This window comes from Pristiophorus japonicus, chromosome 11 (assembly GCF_044704955.1).
Source record: "Pristiophorus japonicus isolate sPriJap1 chromosome 11, sPriJap1.hap1, whole genome shotgun sequence".
Taxonomy (NCBI): domain Eukaryota; kingdom Metazoa; phylum Chordata; class Chondrichthyes; family Pristiophoridae; genus Pristiophorus; species Pristiophorus japonicus.
In genome coordinates, this window is record NC_091987.1 from 126,000,391 (window position 1) to 126,023,699 (window position 23,309).

At 43.9% G+C, this 23,309-nt stretch overlaps 1 protein-coding gene across 1 annotated transcript in view; it reads left to right on the forward strand.

Annotated features, from left to right (window-relative positions):
• Positions 1-23,309, forward strand: part of LOC139276267 (integrator complex subunit 6-like) — a 144,154-nt gene that overhangs the window by 93,015 nt on the left and 27,830 nt on the right. The window contains exons 11-13 of the mRNA XM_070894004.1: positions 13,664-13,774; positions 17,569-17,784; positions 22,211-22,337. Of these exons, the coding sequence (XP_070750105.1) occupies positions 13,664-13,774; positions 17,569-17,784; positions 22,211-22,337 (454 nt within the window). The remainder of the gene's footprint in view (positions 1-13,663; positions 13,775-17,568; positions 17,785-22,210; positions 22,338-23,309) is intronic.

A 23,309-nucleotide genomic window follows, 5' to 3' on the forward strand; every position in this document is an offset into this window, starting at 1 on the left:
ACTGCCTGCCATTCTGAAAAGGACCCGTTTATCCCAACTCTCTGCTTCCTGTCTGCCAACCAGTTCTCTATCCACGTCAGTACATTACCCCCAATACCATGCGCTTTGATTTTGCACACCAATCTCTTGTGCGGGACCTTGTCAAAAGCCTTTTAAAAGTCCAAATCCACCACATCCACTGATTCTCCCTTGTTCACTCTGCTAGTTACATCCTCAAAAAAAAATTCCAGAAGATTCGTCAAGCATGATTTCTCTTTCATAATTCCATGCTAACTTGGTCCAATCCTGTCACTGCTTTTCAAATGCGCTGCTATTTCACCCTTAATGATTGATTCCAACATTTTCTCCACTACTGATGTCAGGCTAACCGGTCTATAATTATCCGTTTTCTCTCCCTCCTTTTTTAAAAAGTGGTGTATATTAGCTACCTTCCAGTCCATAGGAACTGATCCAGAGTCGATAGACTGTTGGAAAATGCTCACCAATGCATCCACTATTTCTAGGGCCACTTCCTTAAGTACTCTCGGATGCAGACTATCAGGCCCCGGGGATTTATCGGCCTTCAATCCGATCATCTTCCCAAACACAATTTCCCGCCTAATAAGGATATCCTTCAGTTCCTCCTTCTCACTAGACTGACTGTCCCCTAGTACATTCGGAAGGTACTTTATGAAGACAGATGCGTAGTATTTGTTCAATTGGTCTGCCATTTCTTTGTTCCCCATTATAAATTCACCTGAATCCGACTGCAAGGGACCTACGTTTGTCTTCATTAATCTTTTTCTCTTCACATATTTATAGAAGCTTTTGCAGTCAGTTTTTATGTTCCCTGCAAGCTTCCTCTCGTACTCTATTTTCCCGCTCTTAATTAAACTCTTAGTCTTCCTCTGTTGAATTCTAAATTTCTCCCAGTCCTCAAGTTTGTTACTTTTTCTAGCCAAATTATATGTCTCTTGCTTGGCTTTAACACTATCCTTAATTTCCCTTGTTAGCCATGGTTGAGCCACCTTCCCCGTTTTATTTTTACTCCAGACAGGGAGTAAATTGCTGAAGTTCATCCATGTGATCTTTAAATGTTTGCCATTGCTTATCCACCGTCAACCCATTAAGTATCCTTTGCCAGTCTATTCTAGCCAATTCATGCCTCATACCGTCGAAGTTACCTTTCCTTAAGTTCAAGACCCTAGTTTCCAAATTAACTGTGTCACTCTCGATCTTAATAAAGAATTCTACCATGTTATGGTCACTCTTCCCCAAGGGGCCTCGCACAACAAGATTGCTAATTAGTTCCTTCTCATTACACATCACCCAGTCTTGGATGGCCAGCTCTCTAGTTGGTTCCTCGACATATTGGTCTAGAAAACCATCCCTAATACACTCCAGGAAACCCTCCTCCACTGCATTGCTACCAGTTTGGTTAGCCCAATCAATATGTAGATTAAAGTCGCCCATGATAACTGCTGTACCTTTATTGCACACATCCCTTATTTCTTGTTTGATGCTGTCCCCAACCTCACTACTACTGTTTGGTGGTCTGTACACAAATCCCACTGGCCTTTTCTGCCCTTTGGAATTCCGCAGCTCCACCCATACTGATTCCACACCATCCAGGCTAATGTCCCTCCTTACTATTGCATTAATTTCTTCTTTAACCAGCAACGCCACCCCGCCTCCTTTTCCTTTCTGTTTATCCTTCCTAAATGTTGAATACACCTGGATGTTGAGTTCCCAGCCTTGGTCAACCTGGAGCCATGTCTTTGTGATGCCAATTACATCATATGCGTTAACTGCTATCTGTGCAGTTAATTTGTCCACCTTATTCTGAATACACCTCACATTGAAGCACAGAGCCTTCAGGCTTATCTTTTTAACACACTTTGCCCCTTTAGAATTTTGCTGTAATGTGGCCTTTTTGTTTTTTGCCTTGGGTTTCTCTGCCCTCCACTTTTACTATTCTCCTTTCTATCTTTTGCTTCTGACTCCATTTTATTTCTCTCTGTCTCCCTGCATAGGTTCCCATCCCCCTGCCACATTAGTTTAACTCCTCCCCAACAGCACAAGCAAACACTCCCCCTAGGACATTGGTTCCGGTCCTGCCCAGGTGTAGACCGTCCGGTTTGTACTGGTCCCACCTCCCTCAGAACCGGTTCCAATGCCCCAGGAATTTGAATCCCTCCCTTCTGCACCACTGATCAAGCCATGTCATGCTGAAAGTTGAACTAAATTGACTCCTGCTGTCAATGGAGTTGGACACAGGCGTGAGCCAGTCCATCATGGGCAAAAAGACTTTCAAAAGGTTGTGGTGCAACAAGGCCTCAAGGCCAGTCTTAACTCCAGTTCGCACAAAACTAAGAACTGACACGAAAGAACTGATTCCTGTAATTGGCAGTACTACTGTAAAGGTCTCCTACGATGGAGCGGTGCACACGCTACCACTCTGGGTGATACCGGGCGCTGGTCCCACGCTGCTCGGCATTTGCTGGCTGGGAAAGATACGGTGGAACTGGGAAGACATCCCAGTGCGATCGCCCGCTGACGACACTGTGTGCCAAGGTCTTAAACAAATTTCCTTCGCTGATGACCTCTTTGCAACACTGGCGGGTGGGAAGACGTTCACGAAGCTGGATCTGACTTCAGCCTACATGACGCAGGAACTGGAGGAATCATCGAAGGCCCTCACCTGCATCAACACGCACAAAGGTCTCTTTGTTTATAACAGATGTCCATTCGGAATCCGATCAGCGGCGGCGATATTCCAGAGAATCATGGAAAGTTTACTGAAGTCGGTCCAGCACACTGTGGTCTTCCAGGATGACATCTTGGTCACAGGTCGGAACACAGTCGAGCACCTGCAGAACCTGGAGGAGGTGCTTAATCGACTCAACCACGTAGGGCTCAGGTTAAAACGCTCGAAGTGCCTTTTCCTGGCGCCTGAAGTGGAGTTCTTGGGAAGGAGGATTGCGGCGGTCGGCATCAGGCCCACCAACGTGAAAATGGAGGGAATCGAGAACACACCGAGGCCACAGAATGTGACGGAGCTGCGGTTGTTTCTGGGACTCTTGAACTACTTTGGTAACGTCTTACCGGGTCTCAGCACCCTGATAGAACCACTACATGTCTTGGTATGAAAAGGGGGCAAATGGGTTTGGGGCAAAAGCCAAGAAAATGCCTTTGAAAAAGTGAGAAGATTGTTATGCTCAAACAAATTGCTTGTGTTGTATGATCCATGTAAGTGTTTGGTACTAGCATGTGATGCGTCGTCATATGGCGTTGGTTGTTTATTGCAACAAGCTAATGATTTTGACAAACTGCAATCGGTTGCTTATGCATCCAGGAGTCTGTCTAAAGCTGAGAACACCTACAGCATGATTGAGAAAGAAGCGTTAGCGTGTGTTTATGGGGAAAAGAAAATGCATCAGTACCTGTTTGGGCTAAAATTCGAATTGGAAACTGACCATAAGTCACTTATATTGCTGTTTTCCGAGAGTAAAGGGATAAATACCAATGCATCGACCCGCATCCAGAGATGGGCGCTCACGTCCGCCTACAACTACGCCATCCGCCACAGGCCAGGCACAGAAAACTCCGCCGTTGCTCTCAGTAGGCTGCCATTGCCCACCACGGGGGTGGAAATGGCACAGCCCGCAGATCTAGCCATGGTTATGGAAGCATTTGAGAGTGAGCAAATCACCCATCGCTGCCCGGCAGATCAATACCTGGACAAGTCAGGACCCCTTATTATCTCTAGTCAAAAGCTGTGTGCTTCACGGGAACTAGTCCAGTGTCCCAGTGGAAATGCAGGAAAAGATAACGCCGTTCCAGCGGCGCAAAAATGAAATGTCTATACAGGCAGACTGCCTTCTGTGGGGCAATCGAGTAGTGGTCCCCAAGAAGGGCAGAGACACCTTCATCAATGACCTCCACAGTACCCACCCAGGCATCGTAATGATGAAAGCGATAGCCAGATCCCACGTGTGGTGGCCCGGTATTGATGCGGACTTAGAGTCCTGCGTTCACAGATGTAATACATGCTTGCAGTTAAGCAATGCACCCAGGGAGGCGCCGCTAAGTTTATGGTCTTGGCCCTCCAAACCGTGGTCTAGGCTACACGTCGACCATGCAGGCCAGTTCTTGGGTAAAATGTTCCTTGTGGTTGTAGACGGGTACTCCAAGTGGATTGAATGTGAGATAATGTCGGCTAGCACATCCGTTGCCACCACTGAAAGCCTGCGGACCATGCTTGTCACACACTGCTTACCCTATGTCCCGGTGAGCGACAACTGGCCATGTTTTACCAGTGCTGAGTTGAAAGAGTTCATGACCCGTAACGGGATCAAACATGGTCAGGCAGAGAGAGCAGTGCAAACCATCAAGCAAGGCTTGAAGAGGGTAATTGCAGGCTCGCCTATCCCGAGTCCTGCTGAGCTACCGCACGAGACCCCACTCACTCACTCACTGGGATCCCACCTGCTGAATTCATGAAAAGGGAACTTAAGACAAGGCTCTCGTTAGTTCCCCCTGATCTACATGAACAGGTAGAGAGCAGACAGCTTCAACAAAGTGCCTACCATGATGGCGCAAATGTGTCACATGAGATTGAAATCAGTGATCCTGTATTTGTATTAAATTATGGACAAGGTCCCAAGTGGTTTCCCGGCACTGTCGTGTCCAAGGAGGGGAGCAGGGTGTTTCGGGTCAAACTTTCAAATGGACTCATTCACCGGAAACACTTGGACCAAATCAAACTCAGATTCATGGACTATCCTGAGCAACCCACCTTGGACCCTACCTTTTTTGATCCCCGAACATACACACCAGTGGCAACCGACACCACTGTTGACCACGAAGCAGAACCCATCATCCACAGCAGCCCAACACACCAGGCAGCCCAGCAAAGCCAGCTGCACAGCAGCCCAGCGAGGGCCCAACAAATGATTCAACAACACCAGCTTTCACACCAAGATGATCAACCAGGGCAAGAAGGGCACCAGATCGATTCACATTGTAAATAGTTACACTATTGACTTTGGGGGAAGAGTGTTGTTATATATGTGGACTTGTATCCACTCTGTACAGCCACCAGAGGGCTCATCCCCTGGAGTCCCAAGGGATCCCTTAATTCCTTGGGAGCACAAGTATTTTAGGAGGCTTCACAGGTTGGAGAGGCACTCTGGAGACCTGCAATAAAAGACTAAGGTCACACTTTACTTTGAGCTCAGTGTTCAGTCTGACTCTTTCTCTGTACGCAACAATAATGACCAGATAATCTAATTAGTGACGTTGGTTGAGGGATAAATATTGACCAGGACACTGAAAGAACTCCCCTGCTCTTCCTCAAAATAGTACCAGGGGATCTTTTACATCCACCTGAGAGGGCTGATTGGTTTAATGGCACCTCCAACAGTGCAGCATTCACTCAGTATTGCAGTGAACTCGACTCGCATCAAGACCCACCCACCCATCACCCCCGTGCTCGCTGACCTACATTGGCTTCCAGTTAAGCAACACCTTGATTTCAAAATTCTTGTCCTTTTCAAATCCCTCCATGGCCTCGTCCCTCCTGATCTCTGTAATCTCCTCTAGCTCCACAACCCCCCCGGATGTCTGCGTTCCTCTAATTCTGCCCTCTTGAGCATCCCTGATTATAATCATTCAACCGTTGGTGGCCGTGCCTTCTATTGCTTCGGCTCCCTGCCTAAACCTTTCCACCTCTCTACCCCTCTTTCCTCCTTCAAGACGATCCTTAAAACCTACCTCTTTGACCAAGCTTTTGGTCACATGTACATATACAGCTCGGTGTCAATTTTTTAACCTCGTAACACTCCAATGAAGCGCCTTGGGATGTTTCACTACGTTAAAAGTGCTATATAAATACAAGTTGTTGTTGAACTGTCAGCTAGATTTAGTGCTCAAGTCTCCTGGAGTGGGACTTGAGCCCACAACCTTCTGACTGAGACGAGAGTGCTACCACTGAGCCATGGCTAACACTAGTGAGCATTAGCCTCGAACATAGACGTATGTTTTTTCTTTCTAAATAACATCAAAAAATAACATTTGCAAGATCCTTTGGTTTTGACGAAGGGCCATCAACCTGGAACGTTAACTTTACCTTCTCCTTTCCACAGTTGCTGCCTGACCTGCTGAGTGTTTCTTGCATTTTCTGTCTTGATTTCAGATCTCCAGAATTCTGCTTTCAGTTTTAGGTGTTTTTCATATTTACCTTCCTCTCGCTACTATTTTTCATGTGAGTCAAAGGATCTTTTATGACGATGCTTTTGATCCTGCAACTTCAATTTTTTGGTTCCAAAATTTAGTCCACAAGGTTTTGCTTGTATTCGTGTACCAGTTCAGTGAACTCTCATGACCTTGGGCATGTTGAGAAATTTATGTGTATACAGGATTGATGGTTGTCCTTTCAATCTTCTCTGGAGCCAGATGTGAACAGTTGAAATAAAATCTGTGGAGAAAGAAACAGAATTAATGTTTCAGGTTGATGATCTTTCATCAGAACTGCATTTTCTGCTGCTTTTTCAGATTTCCAGCATCCGCAGTCTTACTTTTGAATAGTTCCATTTCCTTTAGCTGGCGACTTGTCCCACTTGCTTTCCCTCTCTGCTAAAGTTAGTTTCCTGCATTCGCACTGCTTTTCTGGAACTACCATGTAGATTTTCTAGCCACTAATAGCCAGTGATGCATTTGACCTCTCTTCACCAATTAATATGAAGTTCTTGAACAGTGAAAGAAAAGATGATCTGCCACACCATGGATAATTGAAACTTTTTATTCCTCCTTTAGCCAAAAAAAAAGGAAACCAGAGTGTGAAACTCAAAACCAGGTCATCACAGGACTCTGCACTTGGGCATTGTTCCAGCCAGAATGGTTCTTTGTACTGTAGATTCACAAATATTTAACATGCATCAGAAATATTTCATTTCAAACCAGTGATGTCTGTCGTGCCACAAAATGACCCACAACTTAAGTGTTGCCTTTTCCAGCCCTTGTTTAAAGTGGACTGACTATCTGTGGAACTGAGTATGGTGATGAGCCCTGCCCATTGCTGCAAGTTGCAACATTGCCATCCAAGCATTCACTTTCTGCGCAGTTTGTCTACAATCATTTGGAGGCCATTGCTTTTGGGTTAGCCACAAATTGCGACAAAGGAGTGAGCAACTTAGAGTCAATCTGCTACTGTGGTCAATGCAGGAACAGCTGAAGTTTGCTCGTGTTTATCATGAAGGGAGTGAGACAAAAACATGTGTAGGAAGAGAGAATGTAGTTTTTAATGCAGACTTGCTAGAAAGGTGTGAGAATCTGAGCATTTCTTGCATGGCACATGCTGGAAAAGATTTGAAATAAGTGGGGCCAGGACTGAGAATGTTGGAGAATCGCTGAAGTAAATGATTTGAGCACACCGCTGCTTTGAGTCGGTGATTTCTGATTTTTTTATAATCGGGCACTCTGGCATTGTTCTGTACAGGGAGGGTATCCAAGGTGTGCACACTTTTTCTATTTGTGCACAAATGTTTTCTCCTGTTGGTTGCAGCATCTTGAACTTTGCAAACCTGGAGGATTGAACCCTGATGGGTTTGGGCGAGGCTGATCCTACAGTGTTCCAAATCCACCAATCCTCTGGGCCCAGGAAACTCTCAATCATGCAAACAATGGGAAAAGAAACAGCAACTGGACCAGGTCGAGGTGGCAGCGGCATCAAGTACAACAGATTAAGTATGACAGTGTGGTGGGGCTGCCAAGGTAGCTCAGGAAGAGGGGAACCCAGTCAGTCAAATTTTTTTTTTTTAAAGAGTACTTGGTTTTGGGAGTTTCAATGTATTGGGGTCTGAATTTTTTTTACTACACTTTTATATTTTTATCAAGTTTCTGTGCCATTTGTCAAATGGTACTTTAGTGTGTTTGCACATTAGTATAATTGGTATGTTGTGCACATACTGGAGACCACTGGGTGCTCTTTGGGGTCCAGGATGACTTGGTAATAGCCTCTGGATTAGAGGAGTGGCATCCAAGATTTAAGAAATGTGGACTTGGGTTTTGTAGGCTCAGGCATTGTCTTTTGTAGAGCAGCAGTAGGGGGTTATTTCGTTTGTGGCTTTGGTAACTATTTTGGGGGTGGTCTCAGTCATTGTGGGCTTCCAGGAATGGCAAGGATTAGGAAGCCAGCACAGTGCGACTTGCCGGATTGGTCGTGAAAAAGGTTGGATAAGGGATTCTGTGCAGTACTGTACCCATGTGGCTGCAGCCCCTCCAACATTGGGTGCGGTAAGCTCTGTTGCATATTTTGCTGTAGATGGTAGTTGTGAGTGTGTTTCCATACCTTTCTTTCTTCTCTGCTATCCAGCGGTCGAGGTCTCACAGCCTCACATTTAGGCTTTTTGTGTGTCTTGACCTGACAGCAAATGTGGTACGAAGGATGGTGGGTGATATGTCCAACAGAGCATGTCGGGGGAGCGCACATACTTGACTTTGGTGCTTTTGACCATGTTTGGGTCTTGGGAGATCGTTAATTTGGAGTTTGAAAATGTTGGATCAGATGGTGCTTATTGGGAGGGCATAATCTGCCTTCTGTTGAGAAGTTGACCTAGTCTGATGATGCCATTGCCACACCATAGAATCATAGAAATTTACAGCACAGGAGGTGGCCATTTCTGCGCCGGCCGACCAAGAGCTATCCAGCCTAATCCCACTTTCCGGCTCTTGGTCCGTAGCCCTTGTGATACGGCACTTTCAGTGCACATCCAAATGTGGTGAGGATTTTGGCCTCTACCACAATTTCAGGCAGTGAGTTCCAGACCCTCACTATCCTCTGGGTGGAGAAATTTCCCCTCATACCACCTCTAAACCTTCCTCCAATTACTTTAAATCTATGCCCCCTGGTTGTTGACCCCTCTGCCAAGGGAAACCGGTCCTTCCCATCCACTCTATCCAGGCCCCTCAATTTTATACACCTCAATTTGGTCTCCCCTTAGCCTCCTCTGTCTCCCCTTAGCCTCCTCTGTTCCAAAGAAAACAGACCCAGCATCTCCAATCTTTCCTCCTTGCCAAAATTCTTCAGATCAGGCGATATTCTTGTAAATCTCCTCTGCACCCTTTCCAGTGCAATGTGGTGATCAGAACGGCACACAGTACTCCAGCTGCGGCCTCACCAGTGTTTTATGCAGTTCAAGCAAAACCTCCTTGCTCTTGTATTCCTTGCCTCAACTAATAAGAACATAAGAAGTAGGAGTAGGCCATACGGCCCCTCGAGCCTGCTCCGCCATTCAATAAAATCATGGCTGATCTGATCATGGACTCTGCTCCACTTCACTGCCCACTCCCCATAACCCCTTATCCCCTTGTTGTTTAAGAAACTGTCTATTTCTGTCTTAAATTTATTCAATGTCTCAGCTTCCACAGCTCTCTGAGGCAGCAAATTCCACAGATCCACAACCCTCAGAGAAGAAATTTCTCCTCATCTTAGTTTTAAATGGGCGGCCCCTTATTCTAAGATCATGCCTCTAGTTCTAGTCACCCCCATCAGTGGAAACATCCTCTCTGCATCCACCTTGTCAAGCCCCCTCATAATCTTATACGTTTCAATAAGATTACCTCTCATTCTTCTGAATTCCAATGAGTAGAGGCCCAACCTACTCAACATTTCCTCATTAGTCAACCCCCTCATCTCCGGAATCAACCAAGTGAACCTTCTCTTACTTGCCTCCAAAGCAAGTATATTCTTTCGTAAACCAAAACTGCACACAGTATTCCAGGTGTGGCCTCACCAATACCCTGTATAGCTGTAGCAAGACTTCCCTACTTTTATACTCCATCCCCTTTGCAATAAAGGCCACGATACCATTGGCCTTCCTGATCACTTGCTGTATCTGCATACTATCCTTTTGTGTTTCATGCACAATTACCCCCAGGTCCCACTGTACTGCAGCACTTTGCAATCTTTCTCCATTTAAATAATAACTTGCTCTTTGATTTTTTTTTCTGCCAAAGTGCATAATCTCTCACTTTTCAACATTATACTCCATCTGCCAAATTTTTGCCCACTCACTTGGTCTGTGCATGTCCTTTTGCAGATTTTTTGTGTCCTCCTCACACACTACTTTTCTTCCCATCTTTGTATCGTCAGCAAACTTGGCTACGTTACACTCAGTCCCTTCTTCCAAGTCGATCAGATTGTAAATAGTTGGGGTCCCAGCACTGATCCCTGCGGCACCCCACTAGTTACTGATTGCCAGCCGGAGAATGAGCCATTTATCCCTACTCTCTGTTTTCTGTTAGTTAGCCAATCCTCTATCCAGGCTAATATATTACCCCCAACCCCGTGAACCTTTTATCTTGTGCAGTAACCTTTTATGTGACACCTTGTCTGGAAGTCCAAATACACCCCTACACCCCGACACCACTTGTTCCCCTTTATCCCACCCTGTTCGTTACATCCTCAAAGAACTCCAGCAAATTTGTTAAACATGACTTCCCCTTCATAAATCCATGCTGACTCTGCATGACTGAATTTTGCTTTTCCAAATGTCCTACTGCTTCTTTAATAATGGACTCCAACATTTTCCCAACCACAGATGTTAGGCTAACTGGTCTATAGTTTTCTGCTTTTTGTCTGCTTCCTTTTTTAAATAGGGGCGTTACATTTGCAGTTTTCCAATCTGCTGGGACCTCCCCAGAATCCAGGGAATTTTGGTAAGTTACAACCAATGCATCCACAATCCCTGCCGCTACTTCTCTTAAGACACTAGGATGCAAGCCATCAGGTCCAGGGGATTTATCTGCCTTTAGTCCCATTATCTTACTGAGTACCACCTCCTTAGTGATTGTGATTGTGTTAAGTTCCACCACCCCCCCCTCCCTATATCCCCTTGACTATCTATCTACTGTTGGAATATTGTTAAAGTCCTCTACCGTAAAGACTGATCCAAAATATTTGTTCAGAGTTCCTGCCATCTCCATGTTCTCCATTACTAATTCCCTGGTCTCGTCCTCTAAGGGACCAACATTTACTTTAGCCACTCTGTTTTCCTTTTTATACACCTATAGAAACCCTTGCTATCTGTTTTTATATTTTGTGCTAGTTTACTTTCATAGTCTATCTTCCCTTTCTTAATCGTTTTTTAGTCATTCTTTGCTGGTTTTTAAAAGCTTAACAAAACCAGTATTCCATATGTCGCCTTAACCACCTTATCTACCTGGCCTGCTACCTTCAGGGATCTGTGAACCTGCACTCCAAGGTCCCTTTGTTCCTCTACACTTTTCAGTGTCGTACCATTTAATGTGTATTCCCATGCCTTGTTAGATCTCCCCAGGTGCATTCCCTTGTACTTATCCGGATTGAATTCCATTTCCCACTGTTCTGCCCACCTGACCAGTACATTGATATCTTCCAGCAGTCCGCAGCTTTCTTCTTCATTATCAACCACAGTCTATTTTAGTGTCATCTGCAAACTTCTTAATCATACCCCAACATTTAAGTCCAAGTAATTGAGATATAACCACTAAAAGCGAGGGACCTAGCACAGCCCTGCGGAACCCCACTGGATACAGCCTTCCAGTCACAAAAACACCCATCAACCATTATCCTTTGCTTCCTGCCTCTAAGCCAATAGGTTCCAACTTGCCACTTTGCCCTGGATCCCATAAGCTATTACTTTCGTTACCGGTTTGCCATGTGGGACCTTATCAAAAGCTTTGCTAAAATCCATATACATTACATTATACGCACTGCCCTCATCGACCCTCCTGGTTACCTCCTCTCAAAATTGAATCAAGTTACTCAGACATGACCTTCCCTTAACAAATCCATGCTGAACGTCCTTGATTAATCTGTCTTTCTAAATGAAGATTTATCTCAGGATTTTTCCCAATAATTTTCCCACCACCGAGATTAGGCTGACTGGCCTGTAATTGCTTGGTCTATCTCTTTCTCCCTTTTTAAACAAAGGTACAACATTATCAGTCCTCCAATCCTCTGTGGCACCACACCTGTTGGCAGAGAGGATTGGAAAATGATGGTCAGAACCTCTGCTATTTCCTCTTTTGCTTCTCTTAACAGCCTGGAATACATTTCATCCAGACCTGGGGATTTATCCACTTGCAAAGCTGCTAAGCCCCTGCATACTTCCTCTCACTATTTATCTCGTCTAATATTTCATACTCCTCCTCCCTCATTGCAAAGTCTGCATCGCTCCTCTCTTTTGTGATAACAGATGCAAAGTATTAATTAAGAATCATACCTAAGTCTTCTGCTTTCACGCACAGATTTCCTTTATGGTCTCTAATAGGCCCCACTCTTTCTTTAGCTATCCTCTTGTTCTTAATGTATTTATAAAACATCTTTGGGTTTTCCCTGATGTTCAGAACCTGCCTGTAGAAAATTCATCTGGCTGATCCCATTGCACCAAATCGACCCTGTCAGGTTTCCAGGAATTGCAGAGATCTTTCCAAATGGTTAGTGTCTGCCTTTGTTATTGGGTGTTTGGGTGCCCCTAGCTGCCTCTTCTGAGAGTCAACAAAGGGCAATCTGGGTTGTGGGATTGTCTGAGATGCCAGCCAAGGGTTGTGAAGGCAGGTCTACCTCCAGTCTAGTATTCCCTGCTTTTGGGTTTCCCAGGGGTGCCTGAAATTTGGAAAGTTAAGGCCTCCTTGATCCATGTGGAACTGCAGGTGTCTCTTTTTTTTGTTGTGGACTGGCCTGGGACTCTGAGGTGTTGAAGTGTACAAATTCCTGATTGATTTGGGTGAGGGTCAGATGTTGGTTTGGCCTTTGCTTTCCGAATTGATGTGACTGATCTGTATGTAGTTGCAAGTTATACACTTGTATTTCCCCAGCTCTACTCTGCTCATTATTTAACCCTGGTGTATCAGGGGAGTTTTCTGCTCCCACTGATGACAGATTGTTGAGTTCGCCTCTCGCCTGTGTCGGGGCTCGCTTAATTGTTCACTGATCGGTGTCTTTTGTGCTGAATTACTAGCTCCACTAGTCTTTGCAGTGCGTATAATGTAGTATATATGGATTTTCGCGAAGCTTTTGATAAGGTCCCACATGGCAGACTGATCACGAAAGTAATAGCCCATGGGATCCAGGGCCAAGTTGCAAGTTGGATCCAAAAAGCAAAGGCTCCCTCTGGGTTTGCAGTGCTCTACACAGTTTGGTGCAGGAGAAGGGTAATGATGTGGCTTCTGTGGATTGTCATGTGGTTTCCCAGAGTAGTGTAAGGGAAGTATTGGGCTCCCTGTTCTTATCTCTGCAGTAGGCGATCGGTGATGGAAGGGAGACCACAAACTTCAATTTTGCTCAAAACTGACAATCAAAAAAGCATGTTGATGTGTGACATTAAATGGTTATCCAACATGTACAGACACACAGCAGTTTATGGATGTTCCCAACATTTGGACTACTGGGTGTGTTTAAAACAGTTTTTTTTTCTGGTATAAATCTTAATTTCAGTGCCCTTACCAATTTAAATGTGGCTGTTCAAACTCACATTTGGTTATTTGGACAACTGTTGGTGCAGTGCAGAGGTTTTGAGTAACTTGTGGCAAGTGAAAATTCACTGTAGATTGTGTTTTTTGATGATGCCCTGAAAGTTAATTGACCACTTTTTATACTTTAATGATGCAGTAAAAATCTTGTGTTGAATTTTCCCAACAGCCTTTGAAAAAGGCGCTGAGGATGATGGGAGCTCCTAACCTGATTTCGGAAGGTGTGGATTATGGTCTTAGCTATAGCGTGATTTCTTACCTCAAAAAACTTAGTCAACAGGTAAGATGAGAGTCTCCCAACTGTTTTTGTAATTTATGTAACTTATTTCTTCCCAGCAGCCTTCCCAGAGTCTGTTCTCCTTCAATCAGTAGGGCAGCACTCGGCCTATCAGCAAGCAATCTCAAACCATATCTGTAAAGAATAGTTGAGCTGTCCATCCAGTTTTCAGGGCAAAGTTGACAAAAGATGAAGGCAAAAGAAAGATGGTCACTTCGCTTTGAGTTGGCAACCTCAATGGATGTACCAACACTTAGTGCTCTTTCTTTACCCCGCCCTGCCCCTCCCCAGATGGCTGCCTGCAGCACGGTTATTGGCAGGAGGTTATAATTATAGTGCGACACAAATTTATCATGGCAGTTTCCATGATAGGCTCGGACAAAGTATTTTATTTTTAAAAGTAAAGTAAAGAATGCATCACTTCAAAATTAGGACTGAGTTCTGTCTGTGCCCTGGTCTAATTATTTCCTTGCCTCTAACTCTGCTTCAATTAAGGCCATTATATCATGTCTGGACTCTTCCCTTGGGCTACTCCCATGACCAAGTTAGAGAGATGAGCCATGTGAATCCCGATTTGCTTCATAGAATTACATAGAGTATACAGCATAGATACAGGCCATTTAGCCCAACCAGCCCATCCCAGTGTTTATGATCCACTTGAGTCTCCTCTCATCCTTCCTCATTAACTAATTCCCTGTATTCCCTTCTCCATTGTGCTTATTTAGATTCCCCTTAAATGTATTTATCCTATTCACCCCAACCACTCTCAGTTCCACAATCTCACCACTCTCTGGGTAAAGAAGTTTCTACTGGATTTCCTATTTGATTTCTTGGTCACTATCCTGTATTGATGGCCTCAAGTTTTGCTTTTCCCCACAAGTGGAAATCACTGTCTACTTTATCAAAACCTTTCATAGTTTTAAAGACCCTACAACAACTCCTGGCTCCCATGTTAGCTGTTACTGTTAATGGTTTTCTCCTCGGGTACTGTCCCCCTCACCTTCAAATCTCCTGTCCTCACCCATCTCTTCAAAAATGAATCCTTCACCTTACTGTCCTTGCAAACTATTGCCCCATCTCTAATCCCCCTTTCCTCTTAAGTCCTTGAACATGTTGTTGCCTCCCAAATCCATGTCCATGTTTCCCGAAACTCCATAATTGAATCCGTCACATCATGTTCCTGCCCCTGCCACAGTAATGAAACTGCTCTTATCAAAGTCACAAATGACATCCATATAACAAAGGTAAACTATCCCTCCACGTCCTTATCGACCTGTCAGCAGCCTTTGACATGGTTGACCACCGTCCTCCCCCAGTGCCTCTCCACCATCGTTCAGCTGGGTGGGATTGCACTCGCCTGGCTCCATTCTTATCTATCCAGTTGTAGCCAGATAATCACCTGCAACAGCTTCTCTTCCCGCTCCCATACTTTTACCTCTGGTGTCCCCCAAGGAACTATCCTTGGCCCCCTCCTATTTCTTATCTGCATGCTGCCCCTCGGTGATATCATCTGACAACATAGCGTCAGTTTCCACATGTACGCTGACGACACTCAGCTCTACCTCATCACCACCTCACTCGACCCCTCCACTGTCTGAGTTGCCACACTGCTTGTCGGCCATCCAGTACTGAATAAGAAGAAATTTACGGCAACATTGGGAAGACCGAAGCCATTGTCTTCGGTCCTTGCCACAAACTCCGTTACCCAGCCACTGACTCCATCACATTCTCCCTGGCAACTCTGAGGTTGAATCAGACTGTTTGCAACTCTTGGGCTAGACTTTTCCCAGAGTCCTCACCGCCCAATTGCTGCTCAGAAAAGACCGCTAAGCTTCAGCAATTAACGGTGCATAAATTTCCATTAATGAGGTAAGTAATGCCGCCCAGCGAGAAAATAATTGCACCAAGATTCTCGGCGGTTTCTGGGCGGTTGCAGCTAAAACTAGCGAACGGGCGGTTCTTGCCTGAATGGACGGTAAGTTTTTTTTAAATTTAGTCCAAGGCTGCGGTTGGACCTCGGGATGGGGGAAAACTTAAAAAATATTTTTCACAAAAAAAATAAAAGTTGAAAAACATTCCCAAGATAGTTTTAAAGGTAATCGATGTTTTACAATTTAAAAAACAACCTTTAACTTGCCTTTCTTTGCAGCGTACTCGCCTACTGCCCTGTTTTAGGCTGCTTCCTGTGGGCGGTTTCCTCGGCGATCTGAACAGGCCTCCGTTGAGGCCAAACTTCCGTCCTGGCGCTTTTCTTGACGATGCACACAGGTGCACGTCAGCGGTTTGCTCCCCGGTGGTCGTTTGAGATGTGGGCGGTTCCATTTAAAAAGTAAGGGGGAAACTTTTGCCTGGTGGTTTCTCTTACAAAAACAGCTGTACCGCTGGGAAAACTGCTGAAAATGAAGGCGAAAGTCTCCCCCTTTGTGACATATATTTGACCCAGAGATAAGCTTCCACCACACATTCATGCCATCACTAAGACAGCCTATTTGCAACTCAGTAACATCGCCTGACTCTGCCCTGCCTCAGCTCAGCTGCTGATGAAACCCTCATCCAGGCCTTTTTTACCATTGGACTTGACGATTGCAACACTCTCCTGGCTGGCTTCCCATGTTCTACTCCGCGTAAATTTGAGGTCATCCAAAACTGCTGCCCATGTCCTAACTTGCACCAAGTCCAGTTCACCCATCACACCCGTGCTCGCTGACGTACATTGGCTCCTGGTTAAGCAATGCCTTATTTTTAAAATTCTCATCCTTGTTTTCGAATCCCTCCATGGCACCCTCCTCTCTCGAATCACTAATCTCCTCCAGCCCTACAGCCCTCCAAGATATCTGCGCTACTCCAATTCTGGTCTTTTGAGCATCCCATGATTTTAATCGCTCCACCATTGGCAAACATGCCTTCAGCTGACTAGGCCCTAAACTCTGGAATTCCCTCCCAAAACCTCTCCGTCTCTACCTCTCCTCTCTTTCTCCTTCGAGTCGCTCTTTAAAACCTACACTACCCTAATATCTGGTTGTGGCTTGGTGTCAAATTTTGTTTGGTAACGTTCATGTGAAGTGCCTTGGGACGTTGTACTATGTTAAAGACGCTATATAAATACTTGAGTTTTTTTTTCTTCTTAGTTTCTTCAACTTTCTCTTTTTAAGAGAAAAGAGACCCAGTCCTTTCCTGATAGGCATAACCTCATATTTCTGGTATCGTCCTTCTCAGTCTTATTTGCACCCTCTCCAATTTCTCTATATCCTTTTATGGACTTTGATGTGACTCTGTGCTGCGAACTCGCCTGGAGGCTGATCCAGAGCCACCTACCCTCTTTTAAAAAGTGGCGCTGTTGCATATGAACCGAACCGAGTTATTTATTGACAGAGCAGGGGAGTACCTTCTAAGATTTTCAACCTGATTTGGTCCATCAGATAAATGCTGTAGCTTAACTGCAGCACAACAGTGACTGCTCTTTAGAATATCCAGAGGTTGTCAAAGTTGTATGTGAATTCAAGTTCTTTCTTTACCTTTTTTAGGAATAGGAAGCTTCTGTGTGTTGTATATCTACATGCATGTTTGTGTCAGTCATATGTTTACTGAAGGAGCAAAATTATTTAATTTTATTTCCATGGAGATGTTGTAGTTAGCTGCTGATAGTCATTATATATTGTCCTTGTAATTCAATAAATTTTCACAAATATATTTAGGTTTTGAGAAAGTTATTTTTGAAATACTTTGTTGTGCAGGCATTTATCTTGAATTTTAAAATGTGTGTCCTTATTGAAAAGCATCCCTCTTCCAATTCTCAGGCTAAACTAGAATCTGACCGAATCATAAGTTCTGTGGGTAAGAAGCCAGTTCAAGAGTCTGCCATTAAAGTGAAAAACAGAAGCAGCAGCCTCTCATTGGCTCATCGTAAAGACTTGAGGCAGATCCTGATGGGGATCACGGGGGAGCTTCCTTACAGACTTCTGGATTTAAATATGAAGGAGTTTGCTGGATTCCAAATTGGGATCCTGACCAAGGTGAGACACCTTCCTTTCAGGTATTTTTCATCTGATGTTGAATTTCAAGAATTTGTATTTATCTGCAGAATTAAAAAATATTTCTTCAGTTCAAAAGCCAGCAATTGTAATGATTTGGAAGATTAACTTTTTTATAGCTGTCAAAGGCTGATGGTTTGAGTCTAGATGGAAAATTCTCTCGGTTTTGGAGATCTCTTTAGGAGTCCCCACATTGATCAGATTGTAACTGGAAAACATGCATTGAACATTTCCTCTTTACTGATAACTTGTGAAATCTACAGGAGAGGCAGCAAAGTATGTGGAGCATCCTGGTGTCACATTGTTTACAATGTGGTGAGACTTTAAGCTAGAATGTTGAAGACTGCAATTCTCCAAAGCAATAGACATTTATTTCCAGTTACCTGCTGGAGTTAAATGTCTTGGGGAACCAGATGCTGAACAAGAATTTGTAACAGAACTTTACCACCCCATTGTTGCTGCTGAATGTAATTCACAAGTGCTCTCTTGTGAAGCAAGTTAACAATATGAACTTGAGCACCACTGAATCAATTAGAGGCTGTGACTGAAGTCCTGCTGCGGAGTTGACTTGCCTGGAACCATTTTGTTCAAACAGGACTGCAGTGGTGAAGGCGTCCCAGTAACCTTGGGGGGCTCGAGCCAGTCCCAGATTTGTCTGTACAGCGAGACTATACTTTTTATTAAAAAAAAAACCAGAGGGGTCAAAAAATTGTTGACCAAGTCTTTGGCCAATTCTTTTGGAATGGAATTTCCAGAATACAGTTGCTCAGAGATTGATGTTTATTGTGTCAAACTAGCGAGAGCCGGCAACCAGATACTGAGAGAATAATTGATAGGCCATTACTGCAGCAGAAAGAAACATCCTGAATTAAATATCTGTCTGGTAAACTGTTCTCCGATGTTGAACTATAAAATGTGCGTTCAATAGCCATTGTTTGCTAGTTAACTCTCTGAAATTCCCTTGATATCTAGATGGGTGAGCAGAAATTGTTCATGAATTGCCACGATACAGTTATCGGTCCAGAAATTGCAGCCAGAGGCTTCCTGTGGGCGGATGCCTCCGACCGCAAAAATTTCTGCAAAAGTACCTGGTGGTCCCGGAGTTTTGGAGACTTTTGGTCCTGGGCCTCTATGCGTAGTTCTGCGTGGGAGCCCACATATTGCAGGGAATTACGCGGTTCATTCACGTCGCTGGGATCACATGGGCCGGCCCAACCTATCAATATGGGGGTATTCCCATTCATACTTTTGGTGAGTTCCGTTTCTACAGAGCTGCCATAAGTATGAATGGGTATACCCCCAAAAACACACAAACACATTAAAGAAATTATTTAAAACACATTACATATTTAAAATGAATTAAAATGCAATTTAATTAAACATTTTATACAAAATTTTTTGGGGAAATTTAAAAAAATGTTTTAACAGGGCTATAAATAAACTTGCCTTCATGAACAGGGATTTTAATATATAAATGAGTGATAACATTTTATTTTTCTATTTTCTAAAACTCTTATGCTGGTAAAAGCAAGCCTTATGCCTGCTTTTGCCAGCGTAAGAATTTGAAGACCATTCGCTGGGCAGGAGTTGGGCAAATAGCCCAACTCTCTGCCCGCGGAGACCCTTTTCCTTCAGATGCAGTGGATCTGTCAAGAGAATTCTTGACAGATCGCAAGTTCCAGGTTTTGGCGCATCCACTTCGCATACCTAAACTGGGAACTTGCGGGTTCCGTCGGGCAGGTGCACACTTCATACCTGCCCATGGGGGGGCCACGATTTCAGGTCCAACATGTTCATTAGCTCGTGCTGATCCCACTGGAACTTAAGTTTCTGGTAACCGGAAGGATAAGTCATCCTAATGGGAATTATGTATTGCCTAACAAGCTCAAAATGATTATTTCCCAAATGAAATGTGATTTTCTAATACTGTGATAGATTGCTTCGGGAAAGAATGCAACTTCATTACAATTATATGAATCTTGGCATCCCATTGAGAATTTTACCATTAACCAATTGCTGGACTCGCCTCAAAAATTAGATTTGGGTTGTTTTTTTTAAACGAGGGCCATGTAGCCTTGAAAGGTAGCATATGGGCTCCCCTGGCATAATGGGTGTGATCCTGATGTGTTCTGACCTGATGGGTTCCAAGTCCTTGGCTTCTACTGAGTTTGGGTGTTGGGCTTAATGTATAGAAACACAGGTTTCCTGCTCCTGATTGCTATCTAATGACTCTGTGCACATGTCAAGACGTCTGGTGAAGAAATTTTAGGGGCTAAAAAATTCGCTAATTATTCCAGAGTAGCATATTGAGCCCTATTGCTAAGAATGGTTGAAGTTTTTCATCCAGCCAATTTACGAACTTTACGAATATGTTTTAATTTAAGCATCAACATTTTTGGTAGGGTGGGGCAGGAGGAAGAAGTTGAACTAACAAAAAAAAACTGGGTAAATTTGGGGGGGAAGGGGCTGAGTGGCAAATCTAAGTCTTCTGGCAAGTGTATGCTTGTAGGAGTTGGATTAAACTGCGTTTCCAAGAATTTAATTTTTGGAAAGAATGCCATGCTGCAAGGGAGCAGTTGGTGTTTTTAATCTTCCATCTGCATCCTTTCATCTTTGCAGAAATGTTTTTATTCTTCTGTCTTTGTTATGTGCCAAAAATAATTCTCAGTCCACTGAAAACTTGAATTTGATGCATGATCACTCAATTTCCCATGGTCTTAATATCTCCACAGCACCTCTAACTGGCACAGCAGACAGAATTCTATTAACGCAGATTTTCCAGCGAGTCCTTCCCCACCCATAGCCATTCCAAAGTGAACCTTTTGACACTCCAGTTGGTGACACTCTTGTCTGTACCCAGTTCTAAATGTGAGAGCTCGGAGGTAGGTGGTAGATACTGGAGTTCAACTTGGGTAATGTAACTTCAGTCTGTTCACTTTTTTTTATCTTGCACAAAAGTGATCTAAAACTTCCTGGAAAATTAGCGCTTTAAAGCTTTAAATCAGGCAACGTGCTAATATTCCATTCCAGTATTGAGCACATAGACATAGGTGATTCTCGCTACTGCAAAATCTAAACTGACCAAGTCTTTAAGACCATTCTCCCTTGAAAGAATCTGCAACTGAAAAAGGGTTCCCCCGCCCCCCGATGCATGTATAACATTAATGACGTTATGTCTTGTATAGCAAATACATCACTGTGTCAGGATATCTGTCATGGGAATCACACACATCATGGAGTCCAATTTTCATCATTTTCAAGTGCAAAATTTGTAGATTGACTAAGCAAAGAAAAGAGGAATTTACTGTGGAAGTTAGTTAAAAAGTTACTCATGGTTGCTACATGTATCTGATGTACACAATGACTATTTTGAGATTTGTTTTGCTCTGACCGCTTACTCCCTGGCTAAATGGTTAGAAGGTTTACAAGTTCAAATACTGGTATTACAAACCCAAATCAACATTGAATTGGAACCAGTTGCCTTTCATTTTTACCACAGTTAAATCTGTGTTCAGCTCCGTCAGACTGTCGTTTAAGAGCTGTGCAGTGTAGACCCATGACGGCACAGTAACAGAAGACTTCATTTTGAAAAGCAAGTATTGGCTAATTATTAACTTTCTGGCCAGCACAACAAGCCTTTGATGCAGCCTTCATTAGATGCCAGTTTCTAGGCCTCTCCTATATCTTGCCTTTGGATCTAACACCCTGATGATGATGGTGCTTTCATTTATATTAAGAACAATTTGTGCAATTGTTATTTTTAGCCATATTCCAAGTATTTCCCTTGTGCTCAGTGCCAAAGACCATTCCTGCAAGTGAACCTTTGCTCCCTACCAACTAGAGTGTCATGTAGTGTTGCTGAAGGGTCAAACAGAAGCCCCTGTTACTATAATGACTTCCTGAACTGACCTGTGCCTTCCTGTGCTCAGTCTTCAGATAGGGAAGAATAGAATGTTGTGACTTCGTCTGTAAGCCACGTGTCGGTTTATTAAAAGTGAAGGTTAACCAGTCGCATCAAGACGGTGCACTTGGTTGCAGAATTCTACTTTTTTGAATATTTGAAAAAAATGAGGCATTTCGCTAACTCCAGTTGTAGTCACCCTTGAATCTGCACCCATAACATAACCTCTGTGAAGTTTCAATCACCAATATAGAGACTCTCCGTCTCTTGACTTTGCTGAGAAGAACTAGCTTGGCTTAGAAAAACTTGCAGTAAACAGCCAACTATATATATCTGCCGGGCCAAGGCAGGTCAGTCCATTCCTAAATGCTGAGCTACCATACCTCTACTCCCAGCAGGACCTGATTACTTGAGGTCAACGCATATCTTTGTGATTGCCATTCAACAGTTGAAAGATGGGATACCACCTGGCTGGCACCATTAGACTTCTCTTTTTCTATTTTTAAGGATTTGAAGCCTCAGAGTTACAAGAACGCTTATGACATACCAAGGCGAAATCTTCTGGATCAACTTACACGCATGAGGCTGAACCTGTTGAAAACGACACATGCTCCATTGAAAGGGCAAGATGAAGGTAAGAAAAAAATTACAGAACATGGCCTAACAATTTGTGTATTTTACTTGAATGGGTGCCATGGTAAATGGGACACAGCACCAATTTTGTAATTACAAGCCTCCTTCTCCATTTTAAAAAGCTAAGCAGCAAGAGTAAATAACTGCAAGATGTGTGAAGTGATTCAAGTGCGTCGTGTTCTCCTTTTCCTCAGTGCTACAAGTGTGTCTGATTCTTGCTGTGTTCTGCTGTCGGTCTGTTTTAAGTGAGATATCATTAACAGTTATTAAGTGTGGCCGTTGACCTGAACGACAATAGATTTGTATAGTTCGCAAAGTCCAAACTGAGGGTCACGTGTGGTCACTGAATCTGGACAATCTACCCCAGAAAATGCCCGGCAGCTGTCCTATTTGTGATTTTTCAATATGGGTTAATTCTATTTGAATTTAGGGGGCTGGGCGGGAAGTTAGGAAAGAGGTGTTTGTACCTAATCCTAAATCAGAAGAAAAAGGAAATATGTTTTAATAGCACCTCATCGCCTGAGGAAGTCCCAAAATACTTTGCCTCCAGTGCAAAGTGCCGTCACTGTTATGTAGGCAAACAGGACAACAACTTGCATTTAACTAGTGCCTTTAACCCAGATAAAATATCCCAAAGCACTTCACACGAGGGTAATCAGACAAATTTGACACTGAGCCAATAAAGGAGACATGAGGAGAGGTGACTAAAAGCTTTGTCAAAGAGATAGGTTTTATGGAGAGCCTTAAGAGAAGTGGTGATACAGAGGTAGAGAGATTTAGGGACAGAATTCTATAGTGTAGGGTCTAGAAGACCCAAGGCACGGCAAAGGGAGGGGGATTGCGCAAGAGGCCAGAGTTCGAGAAAAGAGGAGCTCTTGGGGCTTTAAGGCTGGAGGTTACAGAGAGAGGGAAGGGTGAGGCCGTGTATGGATTTGAACACAAGGATGAGAATTTTCAAATTGAGGCGTGGGTG